This window comes from Thamnophis elegans, chromosome 2, assembly GCF_009769535.1.
Source record: "Thamnophis elegans isolate rThaEle1 chromosome 2, rThaEle1.pri, whole genome shotgun sequence".
NCBI lineage: Eukaryota > Metazoa > Chordata > Lepidosauria > Squamata > Colubridae > Thamnophis > Thamnophis elegans.
The window spans coordinates 98,681,541-98,695,718 of NC_045542.1; the positions used below are offsets into that span (position 1 = coordinate 98,681,541).

At 40.0% G+C, this 14,178-nt stretch overlaps 1 protein-coding gene across 5 annotated transcripts in view; it reads left to right on the plus strand.

The window, feature by feature from the left end:
• Nucleotides 1–14,178, plus strand: part of PDLIM7 (PDZ and LIM domain 7) — a 59,417-nt gene that overhangs the window by 25,311 nt on the left and 19,928 nt on the right. For all 5 annotated transcript variants that reach the window (XM_032208641.1, XM_032208642.1, XM_032208643.1 and 2 more), the window contains exons 3-5: nucleotides 7,172–7,323; nucleotides 10,934–10,964; nucleotides 13,320–13,492. In XM_032208641.1, the coding sequence (XP_032064532.1) occupies nucleotides 7,172–7,323; nucleotides 10,934–10,964; nucleotides 13,320–13,492 (356 nt within the window). The remainder of the gene's footprint in view (nucleotides 1–7,171; nucleotides 7,324–10,933; nucleotides 10,965–13,319; nucleotides 13,493–14,178) is intronic.

Below are 14,178 nucleotides of genomic sequence, written 5' to 3' on the forward strand. Positions count from 1 at the left end.
TGACCACATGGATTGTGTTACCAGAAAGGTGTTGATTCACTCCAGTGCCCTGTTCTCCCCTTGAAGTCTGGTGATGGTCTGAAGGTGCTGGAGTCCATCAACCCCTCCTTTTCTGAATGAGTCAGGCTGGAAGAACAGTTCAGTGGGTTCCCCCAAATTGTCTTCTGTACTTTTACAAAGATGGATACGCACACTAGTTGTGTATGTGTGAGAACTTTCTTTGTAGGGTATAGAATGGAATTTGGGTAAGACAGGAGGACACAAAGAAGTACTTATGCAGTTAATCAACTCACCGCATGTCTGAATTGGCCCATGAGGAAGAAAACGTGATTACAAAAGAGTTATTTCTAACTGGAAGTCTGATACTGTCCCCATGTTAGTTTTATTCAACATGGTTTTATGAGAAAGCATATGATTGGGGTGCATATGGGCAATTTCTCTTCCGCAGCTCTGGATGAACTGATTAAAATGGTGATTAGATTATCAATGTAAATTAGAATTAATGTTCTGACATCATTTTAGTATTCAGTTCTGGAGATAGGAAAGAGGAATGAGGAATGCTGGTCCTTCCCCAGTTCAACTCTCTGAAATTTCTCCTTTAGGCTGTGCAAGGATTAAGCAATGGACAAGTGGCCTTTATAAATCTAAATTTTACTGAGATTATGATTTTCCAGTTTGAAGAAGATAGGCAAACCACATGGTGATTGTATTCTCCAGGATACGTCCAGATGATATATGATCGTGCGTACCAATCCAAAAATAACCTTCAGAACTATTCAGTTTTCCCCCATTTCAGTTCCATTAACAGAAGACATGCCTTTTATATTTTTAAAGATGTGTGTATATTAGTGTGAGGTATTGGCAGGAAACTATAAGTTCCAGCACTGGAAAAAGTTAGCGTGCACCACACCTCCATACTGTATATCCCTCCATATACAGTATGTTAAGCTTTATTTCCATAATTCCTAGCCAGTATGGTTGTTGGCCATGTTGCCTGGGACTTATTGGTGTCTGACAATCTGGAGAGCATTTGGAAGGAAAACTGGTGCCTTAAAAGATAAAAAAAAGTCAGTTTTCATGACCGAGAGTTGCTCACCAATAGCAATACTCAGGAGTTCCTACAATATATTCCATACAATACCCACGGTAATTTGGGTCAGCTTCCTTGAGGGAAATGTGTACATCACAGAGCCTGTTTGGTGTAATAGTGAAGGCGCTGACTAGGAACCAGGAGACTGTGAGTTCTAGTCCAGCCTTAGGCATGGGAGGTGGCTTGGTGACTTTGGACCAATCACTCTCTCTCTCTTCATAGGGTGGTTGTGGGAATAATAGGAAGAGGAAGAATTACATATGTGTAGAGATGGGAAGGCCTGGAAAAAAAAACCTGGAAAAATGGGGGGGGGGACAAAACCCCCGCCCCTCATTTTCCTGTTTTTTTCCCCAGGCCTTCCCATCTCTACATATGTCTTTCTCCTTGAGTTACTTATAAAATAATAAAGATAGGATTAGAAAACACAATTAAGTGTTGAGGACAATCTGATATCCCTCAACTTCCGTAGAAAATAGAAGCTTGGAAAAAAATGCAATTCTAAATCACCTTCTCTGAGAAGATGGCTGTTACCTAACTAGAGAGACTGAAGCTATCTTAGAAATTTTTAAAAAGAGAATGTCAGCCAACATAAAGTAGGAGGCAGTTAGATCTGCATACCAACCAGGTTATCCAGATTAACCCAAGTGTGAATTTCCCCTTCAAAGATATCTGTTAAGCATCTTTGAACTTTGAATGAAGATGTTTGTTTTAAAACAATAGAAAACAAAACTCCTAAAAAGACCTATTATTAGCCCTACAGAGTAGAGTCACCCTTTAAAGACCTTATAAATCAAACAAATACACGTTTAATTACATGTCAGAAAATTAAAATATATTCCCAGCCTCCTTGGTGTTGTCTGAAAAATAAAATGCTTTTGAGCATACAGAGAAATGTTATCCAAACTAAACTATAAAAAGAAAACTAGAAATTGTAGTATCTTCCGCCGTTTTCTGAATATCTTATCAATAGTTGCCTTTGATTCTCCTCAGATGATTTCCAGTTATATAAATTATAGTCTTTTACGTTCTTGGTTTGAAGTTTTAGAAATACCAGGTTATGATCATTTCTAAGTGGGAAAAAAACCCCATTTTCCTACCAGTCCCTCTGCTCTGTGAAGCAAATTAAAATATTTACTTAATCTGCAAAGTCTTTTATGTTTTAAGGCTGTAAACATTTGAACCTAGATTGATACTTTTCTGAAATTTCCTGTGTAGTAGCTAATCCACAATTGTCCTATTGTCAGGGAGAATGGAGGTTACTCAAAGGTTAGTTCTCAGTTAGTTAGTTCTCATTCCTACCAACAGTCTTCGTCATTAGTCATTAAATGCTGCTTATCTTCCCCATTCCTCTCCCCCTTTTCTTTCTCAATAAGGCATTACATTTTTTTCTGCTTAAACTGTGGAGGTTGGCCCATTTAGAAACCTATTGCATCATAATACTTGAAATACTTAGTGCAGCAAGAACTTTGGTTCTAGCTTGCTTCCCTAGATTCACAGATACCACCATCCAGTACAGACTTGCAATCTGGATTTAAATGATGGCCAAACCGCAGAATTTTGCCACTTGCACAACTGCAATCATCTTTAGACCTTCTCTGTAGGCTACCAATAGCTCTATTTTAAAACTATCTTGGGGATGCAACTTTGCGTGATTCCTTTTTGCAAAAAAATAAAAATAAAATCCAAATTTGTCATGAAAAAGGGTCATTCTGAAGGTGTGTGGCTTATCTCAAATTTTAAGACTTTATGAATGTTAAGAGAGTCATAAATGGGATGGGAGTGTGAGGCCAGTTACAAATATCCTATTAAACAGAAGAAAATATGGATAAAATAAAGGCCAGTTATTTTTTCAAACACTTGGGTGGAAGGTGCAAGTAGAATAGTACACACACACACACGCCCCTCATTCCTCTTGTATCCCCAGTTTTTATTTGCCAACTGTTCCATAAACAAATATTTCATTTCATCCAGTCCCCTCAAATTAATCCATTATTCTGCCTTTTAAACTCATATGAACATGAACCTCCCCAACTCCCAAAGCAAACTCACACATCCCATCCTGCAATGTGCCTGCAGTGCACGAAAACTGTGCTGAAGACCTAATGCCTGTGATTTCGCCTCCTTGGAACACGCAGCTCTGTTTGTGCAGATCTGGATAGAACACTGAACGGTGGGATTCATTCCCACAAGATGTAATATTTAGATCAAGTCATGCCAGATGCAACTATCAGATGACCTGGTTTATCAGTTGCTGTGCACAGTATTGGAGGAGAGACCTGTGGCAATAAGAGTAGGAGAATGTTATTGTGCTTTCAGGAATTGCCACATCAGCTGTGGTCAGAAGTGTGCCTTTTGCCTAATTCAAGAGTCTGTGGCAGTACTCAGAAAGTAGAGGGAAAGCTATTCCAATTCCTTGTGTGATCATTTAGGGTGGATATAGCATACTTTAGGTGCTCTCAACATGATCATAACTGTTGGCTTTAGAAAACTGCAATTGTTGGTACAGGGTTGCTGGGGTTTTCCTGCAAATTTTCAAATTTTAAAACAACTTTTGTAAACGGACATTCCGCAATCACCCGAAATGTTTACTTATTACAATAGGCAGGTGCACATGCTTTATTTCTGCTTTTTTAATTCAAGACGTTTTGACCGGGAAGGAAAAATAAACAAGCAAACAAGCCAGCAATCAACCCAGCTCTAATTTTGAAAGTCTTTCATTTGGGCTTCCAGATTTCCACAGATGATTCCAATCTTGCAGAGAAAGTGGAAAGAGATTTTATTCTTCTGTTAGAGGTTTAGACTGCCGATCCTGCAAGCAAAATTGAGCATCGTGTGAAGGCCACATTTCAAATTGTGTGACTTAGGTGTATAGATAGTTGTGATTGTTGTTTCCATTTCTAAGAAGGTAATGTGGAAATACATCTAATCAAGGCAGAAAGAGAGCAAAGAGGAGGGAGCCAAGGACAGTCCAGTCTGAAAATGAAAGATATTTTTATTTCTTCCTCCTTCTGTTTTCAATTAATCTTTAATGAACCAATGGCTTTTTTTTTAAAAAAAAAATCAGTATCCTTTGTGAAATTAGGTTCCCATATTCCAGTGTTCAGAAGATGAGGAGCTTTGTCAGCTCGTTCAGGTAGTCTTAATTGGGATGTCCTCAAAGGACCATTTGTGTATGTGAGCACATAGGCGCTAAATTTGGGAATGATGCAAATAGAAGCAGAGGGAATATGAAGCTAAATATTTTGTGCGTGTTACTACATGGCAAAGGCTTTCTGACTTACCTGGCTTTAATAGCTGAATGTCACAAATAACAGCAGGTGCACCATCTCTGCCACTTGGCTGACAATTGGCATGCTCCAATTTAAAGGCCTTAAGGAGTGCACTTTGGATCAGCAGCTGGCACAGCTCTGCTGAGGTTGTTCTGTCTGATCCGCTGCATTCATCAGCAAGTCTAAACTCTCCCGCAGGCCTTGAGGTCTTCCGAAGAATGTGCTTTATGGCTCAAGCACTGTACATTGGTTGCTCAATTATTATTTTTTAAATTTTGCAATGGCTCTGCTAGATAACCTGCCTGCTGCAAAGGATGATGGAGAACCTGCTGGGGTTGCCACCAGTCATTGAAGGCATTTCTGCAGGTTTCAGCTTACGATGCAGGAATTAAACATTTAGCACCTACCGAAAATCTCTACGTCTGTACAGATGTTACAGTGGTAGCAGACTGGCGAACCCAGCTTGCCTCTTTCGGCTCTCATCTTGTACAGATTCATTTTTAATCCATCTCTATGCTGCTTATATTGACTTGCATTTTTTTGGTTTTTATAAAAGTCGGCTTGATAACCCTTTTGTAAATCTTCCCTGAAAAATTCTACAAAAACTAATGTGATGAAACCATGAGTACAACTCCCTTTTAAGGTAGGCCAGTTACAAACATTACTGGAATGCTGGAACCTCCCTTTCTCTTTTAATCCTGGCCTAAGGCCCAGAATATATTTTTTTCTTAGGAGTGCTAGTAAGTATGATAGTTAGAGCTCTCCTATCCTTGTGGACAAAGCCAACTTGCTTTTCACTGTCCCATTAGGCACGCCAGGGTAACATACCGGTAGTAGAAGCTTGCCACAGACTCACCACTGTACAATTTAGCTTCAGATCCAGTTAAAAATACTTTCTAAAATCAAAGAAAGGGGCAAAGGGAGACAAAGAAAGAATAGAGGAAAATAAAGTGGTAAGATGTTTGTTATCCTTTGCTAAGTCTCTTGGAAACGAAGCTGCATATTTGCACATTTGGCCAAAAAAGGTTTTAGTCTGGAACATACTCCGATATCAAAGAATGGAGTGCCGAAAGAAAAGGAAACTTATTCTGTATTTATTATGATTAGGCAGGATAGACCAACACCCCCTTGAATAAGCTGTAGGCAGGAAGGCAATCTTAGCACCCTTTGACGCTTAGGATATTGTGGTAGGAAGATTTTAATGAAAAAAGAGAGAGATTGCTTTCTGAGCTGCCTGGAGCCTCAAAGACATCAAAGGATTTATCCGATTCCATGTCTGAAACTGTTTTTATTTCAATGCCCTGAGCAGAATGAGACTAGCTATGAGGACTATGTTGTTTGTGTGTATGTTTTTATTGGTTTTTTTTTAGTGAAAGAAAAAAATGCTAGGCAAGACCATTCCTCCATAATAAAGGAAACATGACAGACGATACTTTTAGTCCACTTACACTTATTTCTCCTAGAGATAGCTCAGTCTGGTACTGGCAGTACTGTAATATTTAAATTTACAGAATAACAAAGTTGGAAGGAACTTTGGAGGTTTTCTAATCCAACCCCCTGCTCAAGGAGGTGATCCTATACCTGCACGTCTACTTATACCTTTGGAAAATAGGTTGACCCCCTTTCTTATCTGTGATAGACCTTCAAATACTAGAAGACTGCTATCATGACATCCTGCACCTTCCCTTCATTAGACTAGACCAGGGTTTCAGCCCGAGGTCCACATTGGACATCTTGCAGACATTCAGTTGTTGTGAAGGGGAATCAATTTTATAAATGAGTGAATGAAATTTAATTGAATAAATGTGTTTTATTTTGCTCAATGTGATACTACCCTCTTCTGTTATACAGGGAACCCCACGTTTCTTTCCAGACAGTGGTGAATACAGCCCTGCTGTCAGTTTTGGAAGCCATTTTGGGGGTGTTTCTTGGAACTCTGCCACCTGCTTTCTCTCCCTGTGGTTTTTGGAAAAGATCAGAGTAGAGCACATGGGAGGAGGCGGGTGGGCTGGAAGGAGCCTTCTGAAGGACCGGCTGTAGCCTGCAGGCCGTAGTTTGGAGACCTCTAGACTAGACATTCCCAGTTTCCACAACCGTTCATTATGTGGTTTAGCCACCAGTCCCCATCTTTGTTGCTCTTCTCTGTACTCTTTCTAGAGCCTCAACATCTTTTTTGTATCGTGGTGACCAGAACATAGTATTCCACATGTGGTCTTCCCAGTGCAGTATAAGGGGTTCTCTGCCCAGTTGCTGGGTGGGTGTGGCCATGGTGGGCATGGCGTAGTTGGCCTCCTGCACCACGGCATGGGGGTGGCGGTTTGCCCTCCCCGGGCTCTGAAGGCTTTCCTTGAGCCTCTAGGAGGGCGAAAACGGTCTCTCCAGGCTCCGGAGGCCCTTCCTGAACTTCCGGTAGGCCCGTTTTTCATCCTCCCTGATCCTCCATACACACCCTGCGCTTACCTGCATCCAAAACAGACTGGGTGGGGACTCCTGGGAGGAGAGGGGCCAGCCAGGAATGGGATTTGGGGGTTCTCTGAACTGCACAGAATCTTAGCTAGAGGTTCTCATGAACCCCTGCAGCCCACCCCTGGTATCACACTGCTTCCACGCACTATTATCTTTTAAGAAACTTCTTTGGGAATAAATAAGTTTACTATGCATGTTATTCAGCAAAAAAGTATAAGGGCATAGAGAAAAACAAGAGTTGTGACCGCTCCCATTTCTCCTTTGTTTATTAACATTGGAAGGATTTTTGTCATAGGTTCCATTAATGATGTCTTCCTGTTGGGAATAACTTTTTCTTTCCTCGCAGCTCACCCCCGGGGGCAAGGCAGCCCAGGCAGGGGTTGGAGTTGGGGACTGGGTGCTCAGCATTGATGGAGAGAGCACCAGCACTATGACCCACATTGAAGCCCAGAACAAGATCCGTGCCTGTGGGGACAAACTTTCCCTCAGCTTAAGCAAGTAAGTAGCTCTTATGCTGGTGCTGGTTTTTTTCTTTTCTTTTAGGAACATAATGTACATGTTGGAATAATGATGACTTGGTTTCACTCAGAGGTTTATTTCATTCAGACTCGATCCTTTTGGATAGCAGCTGCTTGCCAACTTTCATTTTGGTATTTAATAAAACAAACAGCCACCTGCCTGAATTTTACATCCTGAAGGTAAAGGATCCTGAGTCACACCAAACTGATAGGAAATGTAAACTGCGTGTTCTATTTTCCCCCCATAGGGCTTCCCAACCGTCACATTCCCTGTTTAAAAACTTAAACCAAAGTAATAAGCGGTGTAGAAAGTTTTAGATCAGAGCACCTGGATTTTTAAACTAGGACTCCAGTTGTTCCTGAAATAAAGGTTCATTAGGATTAACAGGACATAAATCTATTTGGCTGCTTGAATTAGTCCATATATTGCATTTTGCCTTTTAAGCCCCTGAGAATCTGAATGATAAAGCAATATACAAATTTAATATTAATAACAATAATAGCCCAAACAAAGTGGCAGCTCAGTGTCCAGAATTGTTAAGCATATTGTAGAACCTGTGTAGACAGTTTCCTGGATAACCACTGTGTCTCTGATTCCAGATGTGCATTTTCTCCTGCAGAAAAGGGTTTAGACTGGCTGACTTGCACTAGCGTGACTTCACATGGATTTCAGCCAAAGTATCCGAGCTGATTTCAGGCTACACAAAAGGGATTCCTAGGTGAAAACAGGTGTGGATTTAAAATAATAAACAATTAACAAGCAAGGTGGTGCTAGTTGGTATTTCCTGAAAGTTAAGAGGCAGAGAAAATGCCTGCCAAAACAGCCTTGCTTGTTAATTGTTTATTATTTCAGTTCCACACCTGTGAAACAGATAGCATAAAAAAACGTTATAGCCAAAATTAATGTGGGTTGACCAAATTATTTTTGGATGAACAGTGTTTGTTGTTGGATTTCCGTATAAGGATAGCTTGAAAGCTGCAATGGTATAGAATGTAGTTAGTAGGATACTCTGTTGCTGTGAATTCTAAAATCCTTAACAGTCAAACATTCACTTAGTGAATGGAAATTCTGCTCTTATCACCGATAGACTTCTTAAATGTGATGCCAAAATTATGAAATGCTATCCCAAGAGGCTTTTTGGTCTCAGGAAAGCATTTTAGCTGTCTTTAGTTGAGTGACTTTTAGGGTTTAATTTTTCTGCTGTCTGTTTTATAACATAAATTTGATAGAAGTTTATGTTAATATAAAATACAAGTGAAAATTGAGACAACAGGGAAAGTGGGGGAGGGAAAAGAAAAGGGGGGAAAGATGTGAGAGAAAGAATGATCTTTATATATTCAGTTAAGATACAAAGTAAAGTTACAATCTCAGCTTTTTACTTTTATATAATTAGTAAGTAATTAGTAAACACCAATTCTATAACAACAAACTAATGTAAGCATCAAAACCCAGTCAACCCCCTCTCCCATTTTGAGCACAAAATCCAGAAGCGATCTCCATGTAGAGACAAAATTGGATACATTTTCCCCCTTAATTAGGACAGTTAATTCTGCCATCTATGCCAGTTCCATCACTTTTTCCATCTATTCTTTCATTGCGGAAATTGACATATGTTTCTATTTTTTGCATATATAAAATTCTAGCTGCAATCAACATATATAACAACAAAGCTCAATTTTTTCCCATTTTTATCCAATAATCTTAAGAGAAAAACGGCTTTCACTTATATATTTCTTTTAACAATCTTCTGAATTAAACATAAACCTGGCCTTAAAATTAATTTGTTTGCTATCTTAATTCTGCAACAGCTTTATTGATTCTCTTACCAATCGGTGCAGTATTTGCTTGTTGCTGTGATTTCCCCCTGCATAAAAATCTAGATAATATAGAATTAATAAAATATGCATTGTATCTTTATGCCACAGTACGTATGTGTTCTTGATAAGAGAACATCTAACAGGATTTTCCCCCCAGAAAGATAACATGAACTCAAACAATCCTTAATTGCAATACAAAAAGGGCAATAACTATAAAGGGAAAACAATAAAATTTACTCCATGTTATAATTTAAGGGACAATTGATATAAAATGTTTTACAGATGGTTTATGGCTCCATCAATAATTTTCAAGTTGGATACATCCATGTTGGAAATGTCACAACAAAGAAGGAACATTTTATCACATATGGTGGTTATGCCAAAAACTCAAAAGTATTGGAAAGCAATACATCAAAACATTCTAAAAACCCTAAAAATAAAATTTAAACTGAAACCACAAACATTTTTATTGGGTACAATCCCAGGAAAAAAAATAAACAAAAATGTTACAATTTACTAAGATATGTGCTGACAGCAGCAAGAACAAATTTGGCACAGCATTAGAAAAGGGGGCCTTTGCTGACGGTATCAGATTGGGAGGCCATAATTGGAGAATGTGCAGGAATGGCAAAATCGACAATATATATTCATAATGGAAGTCTGACCAAATGTGTGCAGTAATAACTTCCATATAGACTGCACATTAGACAGCAGGGCAAATTAAGACATTTGGAATATTGTTTTTAGGAAGGAGGTTATGAGATTAATGAAAAAACATAGATGAAAGAATTGAATCTAGATATTAGCAATAGCCTTACTTGTTTAATGTAAAGCATGTATACTGTATTTAGGTTGTGGTTAGTAGTTAGGGAGATATCTGAAAGGGGAGAATGTGTTATTAGAAAGTTATCCATAATATTTTTTTATGTTTTATTCAAGTTAAAAAATGGTTTCTTGTGTGTTAGTCAATTGTCACTGTCCAGTGTAGTCCACTTTTTAAAAAATCCTGTTTGTCGGGATTCTGTCAGAAAGCAAAAACACAGGGAAGCACATCTACCTGATTTATTTTACTTTCGTCTTTTGTCCCCTGTTATTTTCAGTCTGCAAAAGCAGGTTAACTTGTACAGGCAGTCCTTGTTTAGCAAAGGGGGACCAGTCACTTGGTTGTTAAGCAGAGCAGTTGCTAAGTGAAACCACTAATGTGCTTACAGTGTTACTTTGCTTTATAGACCTGTGAAGGTCATAAATGATGATTGCTTGCAAAGTTACTTTTTAAACACTGTGGTAACTGAATGGTTGCTATCCAAGGCAGTCGTTAAACGAGGACTATAGAGTCTTTGCTACTGCTTTGGCAGTATGGAAGTACATAGAGTATGCAAAGGTGATATTTGCACGAGAGTGTTCTGAACTGATGAAATCATTTTTTTAAAGAGACTAGGTTGGAATGCAAAGGAGAAATATTATTTCTTCACTGAAAGAATTTCCAGACAGTCTGGGAAAAAACCCCCACACAAATGCACTCATTGAACTGTCTAAATTCTCATGACTGTTCTCTCCCAAAGCTTCCTTTCCAGATGCCTTATTCTGTGAAAGGAGCTGGATTGCCTATACTAATTTGCTTTAACTCTCCATGGTTACAGATGGTTGCAGCTATGTAGCTCTCTTGCAGCAAAGGGACTGACTTGCAAAAAACCTTTGATTGTAAATTGTGTAGCTGAATTCAACTTCTTAGGCCAGTTCTCTGTTAACAACGTTTTTTTTTCCTCTTCCAGAGTCCAGAATCTCCTAGGCAGACCTCAGAAGGTGCGTGTGCAGCTGTTTCTCTCTCTGTGTGTCTCTCACTTCTGTTGGGGAAACTGTGAAAAAAGGTTGGAGGTGATATCTGACCGAGCTTCCCCTAGAAGTTACAAAGGAAACTGCAATACATAGATACATACCGTATTTTTCGGAGTATAAGACGCGTCTCCCCCTCCCAAAAAAGAGGGTGAAAATCTGGGTGCGTCTTATACACTGAATACAGCATTTTTGACCTCCCAAAACCCCGCCCCCTTAACAAAAATTGACGATCAGAGGGTTTGGGTGGCCTGCAAAGTGCTCCTGGGGGCTGGAGAGGGCAAAAACAAGCGAAAAATGGGCTGGTCTTGCTCATTTGGCTGGTCTTGCCTTCCCCCCAACCCCCAGGAGCACTCTGCATGCCCCCCCCTTTTTTTTTTTGCAAAAAACAGGCCTATTTTTGTGAAGAACGGGCCATTTTTTTGCTCGTTTTTGCCCCTCCCAGCCCGCAGGAGCACTCTACAAGCCTCCCAAAGCCTCTGCATGCCCTTTTTTTTTTTTTTTGCAAAAAATGGGCCCGATTTCATGTAAAACAGGCCATTTTTTGCTCCCCCCCAACCTTCAGGAGCACTTTGCAGTCCCCTCAAACTCTCTGCATGCTTTCTCACAAAGAACGAGGTGTGCAGAGGGTTTGGGAGGTCTGCAGAGTGCAAAAACCTTTTTTTAAAAATTACCTCTTCAGAATCATGGTGCATCTTCTACTCTGGTGCGTCTTATAGTCCGAAAAATACAGTAATGTATTTCAAAAGTAGGATAATAAATGTCCATATATAATTGGGTAGAAGTGTGGAAAGTATTCCACAGTTTGACAGCTCTGAACATTAAACATTTTGCAACGAAGCCAGACTTTGTTCAGATAGTTATTTTAATACCTCAAAGAATAGTAGATATAGGGGACTTAGAGCTTCAAAGCAGTTAGCCTTCTTAGCCAAAATGGACATCCATGTTGAGCTTCTGAATAATTCCAATTGGAACTTCTCAGCCATCAATAGAAATGCTTTATTTTTTTCGCCCTTTTTTGCACCTGATTTTGGTAAGCTACCCAGAGTCATTTCATGAGGGAGTTGAGCAGTTGCTAAATATGATACAGGTAGTCCTCAACTTACAAACACAATTGAGTCCAACATTTCCATTGCAAAGCGAGGCAGTTGTTAAGTGAGTTTCCCCTATTTTAAGATCTTCTTTTGCCAGCGTTGTTAAGCGCATCACTGCAGTTGCTAAATGAATCATTCGACCATTAAGAAAATCTGCCTTCCCCCATTGATTTTGCTTGTCTAAAGCCAACTGAGGAGGTTAGAAATGGTGATCACATGACTCGAAGACAGTGCAATTGTCATAGATACCAGTTTCCAAGCATCCAAATTCTGATCATGTGGCTATGAGGATGCTACAATAGTTGTAAGTGTGAAAACTTTTTAAAGTGCCGTTGTAACTTCGAACGGCCATTAAATGAATGGTTGTATGTTGAGGGCTACCAGTATATAATAAATAAATTAAAATTCTCCTCTCCTTATACTTTTTCTTAGAATTAAACTGGTGTTTTAATCTTACATAAATGTGATGTTCTGCTACAGGGTAGCAATTGAAAGAACTGTAGAATGCAGTACCTTTTTTTCCCCCTTCCTGAATTTCTGGCTTCCTGCTCATCGGTAGCTTATTTTTAAATTGCACTCCAGAACTTCCCCAAAGTCAGACATTGGAAATGGGCATTGCCCTGGTGTAGCTGTGTGCAATTCTCAAAGCAAACGAGAATATAAATTTGAAGCTACAAGCAGAGTCGTGCTAATTCCTGAATTGGGAATTTGCTTCACCCAATAGAGAGGCAAACGGTCAGATCCTGGCCTTCCCAAGGTCTTGGGAGGGCTGCCCTGGAAGGTCCCCATTTATTTTTTCGGGTCCATGGGTGGAAGAGGGAAATGAGATGAGGGTAGATGAAGAGACACACATGGTTTGTTTTTGCTCCTTAAAACTTCAGCATGTGCCCGTGTCTGGTTTCCGCTGTTTGGATGGAAGGCAATTGATTACCTTGCACACCCTCTGGGCAGCCGTAGAGGGGCCCTTCCTGTCCCTTGAAGAGATTTGCTGAGCAAGGCAGTGCCTGTTTAGGAGTAGACAGATAGAGATAGAAACAGAGATGGACCACTGGCTTACGTTACAGCTGCCCTTTGCCAGCTTGTATTTATTGCCTTGGTGCTCAAAGAAGAGTCCTGAATGGCCTGGCTTCCATCTGGGACACTGTGGCCTCTGGCTCTGCCTGATTATGGGGTGCTCTTGCATGCTGCCTGCCATGCCAGCTTGGGTATTGTTGTTTTGTCTTTTGTCTAGGATGCACTCCCTTCTTCTCAGCCCCCCAAATACAACTTCACTCCCAGTTCTGCCCTCAACAAGACAGCGCGTCCCTTTGGAGTTAACCCTGCTCCAAACTCTGAGTCCGGGCGGGTGACGAAACCCGTGCGGTATGTTCCCCCTGCATCCGTCTGCACCACACAGCACAATGGGTATGTTGCTGTGCTTCTGGCCACCTGGGGTGGGATGGGGGTGGGGGTAATAATGCGACTGTGAAACTCTTCACACCGGCCCTGCTCTGTACACCTGTGCATGTAAACTTGTGCATGTCTGGCTTTCCACTGAGGGGCACCTGATTGGTAAGAATGTCCCTCCTCCCCATTGAAAAATGTAAACCTCTGGTGTTGCAGTGGCCTCTTGTGGCTGGAAAAGATATTGCAATTTCTGAGTAAAACCATACCCAAATTTAGTGATGTTAATTCAGATAACATCTCACTTTTTAAAACTTCTTATGTGTTCTGGTCAACCCAATAGATGAAGTTGGAAATATAATGCGATGTCCCAGGGAAAATGTTCTATTGTACCTATAATTCTTTTTACCAACCAATCCTAAATCATTCTTACATCCGATAGTTTGATTGTAATGATAGCATATTACATCAAGTCAGCTGCATCTACACATTCATTGTTGTCTGCTTATGAGTTACATATTCTTATTTTTATAAAATAGAGTAAATGTACTTTCTGGATGTCTTTGAAATTCTCCACCCTCACATACTCCCTGGTTACAGGTTAAATATTTTTTTGATCTGAAAGAAAGGCTCAGAGAAATACAGATCTGAAGTATAATGCTATTCAGCCTAAAGCTGCACATTTCAGAGAAGACACCAAGAAACAG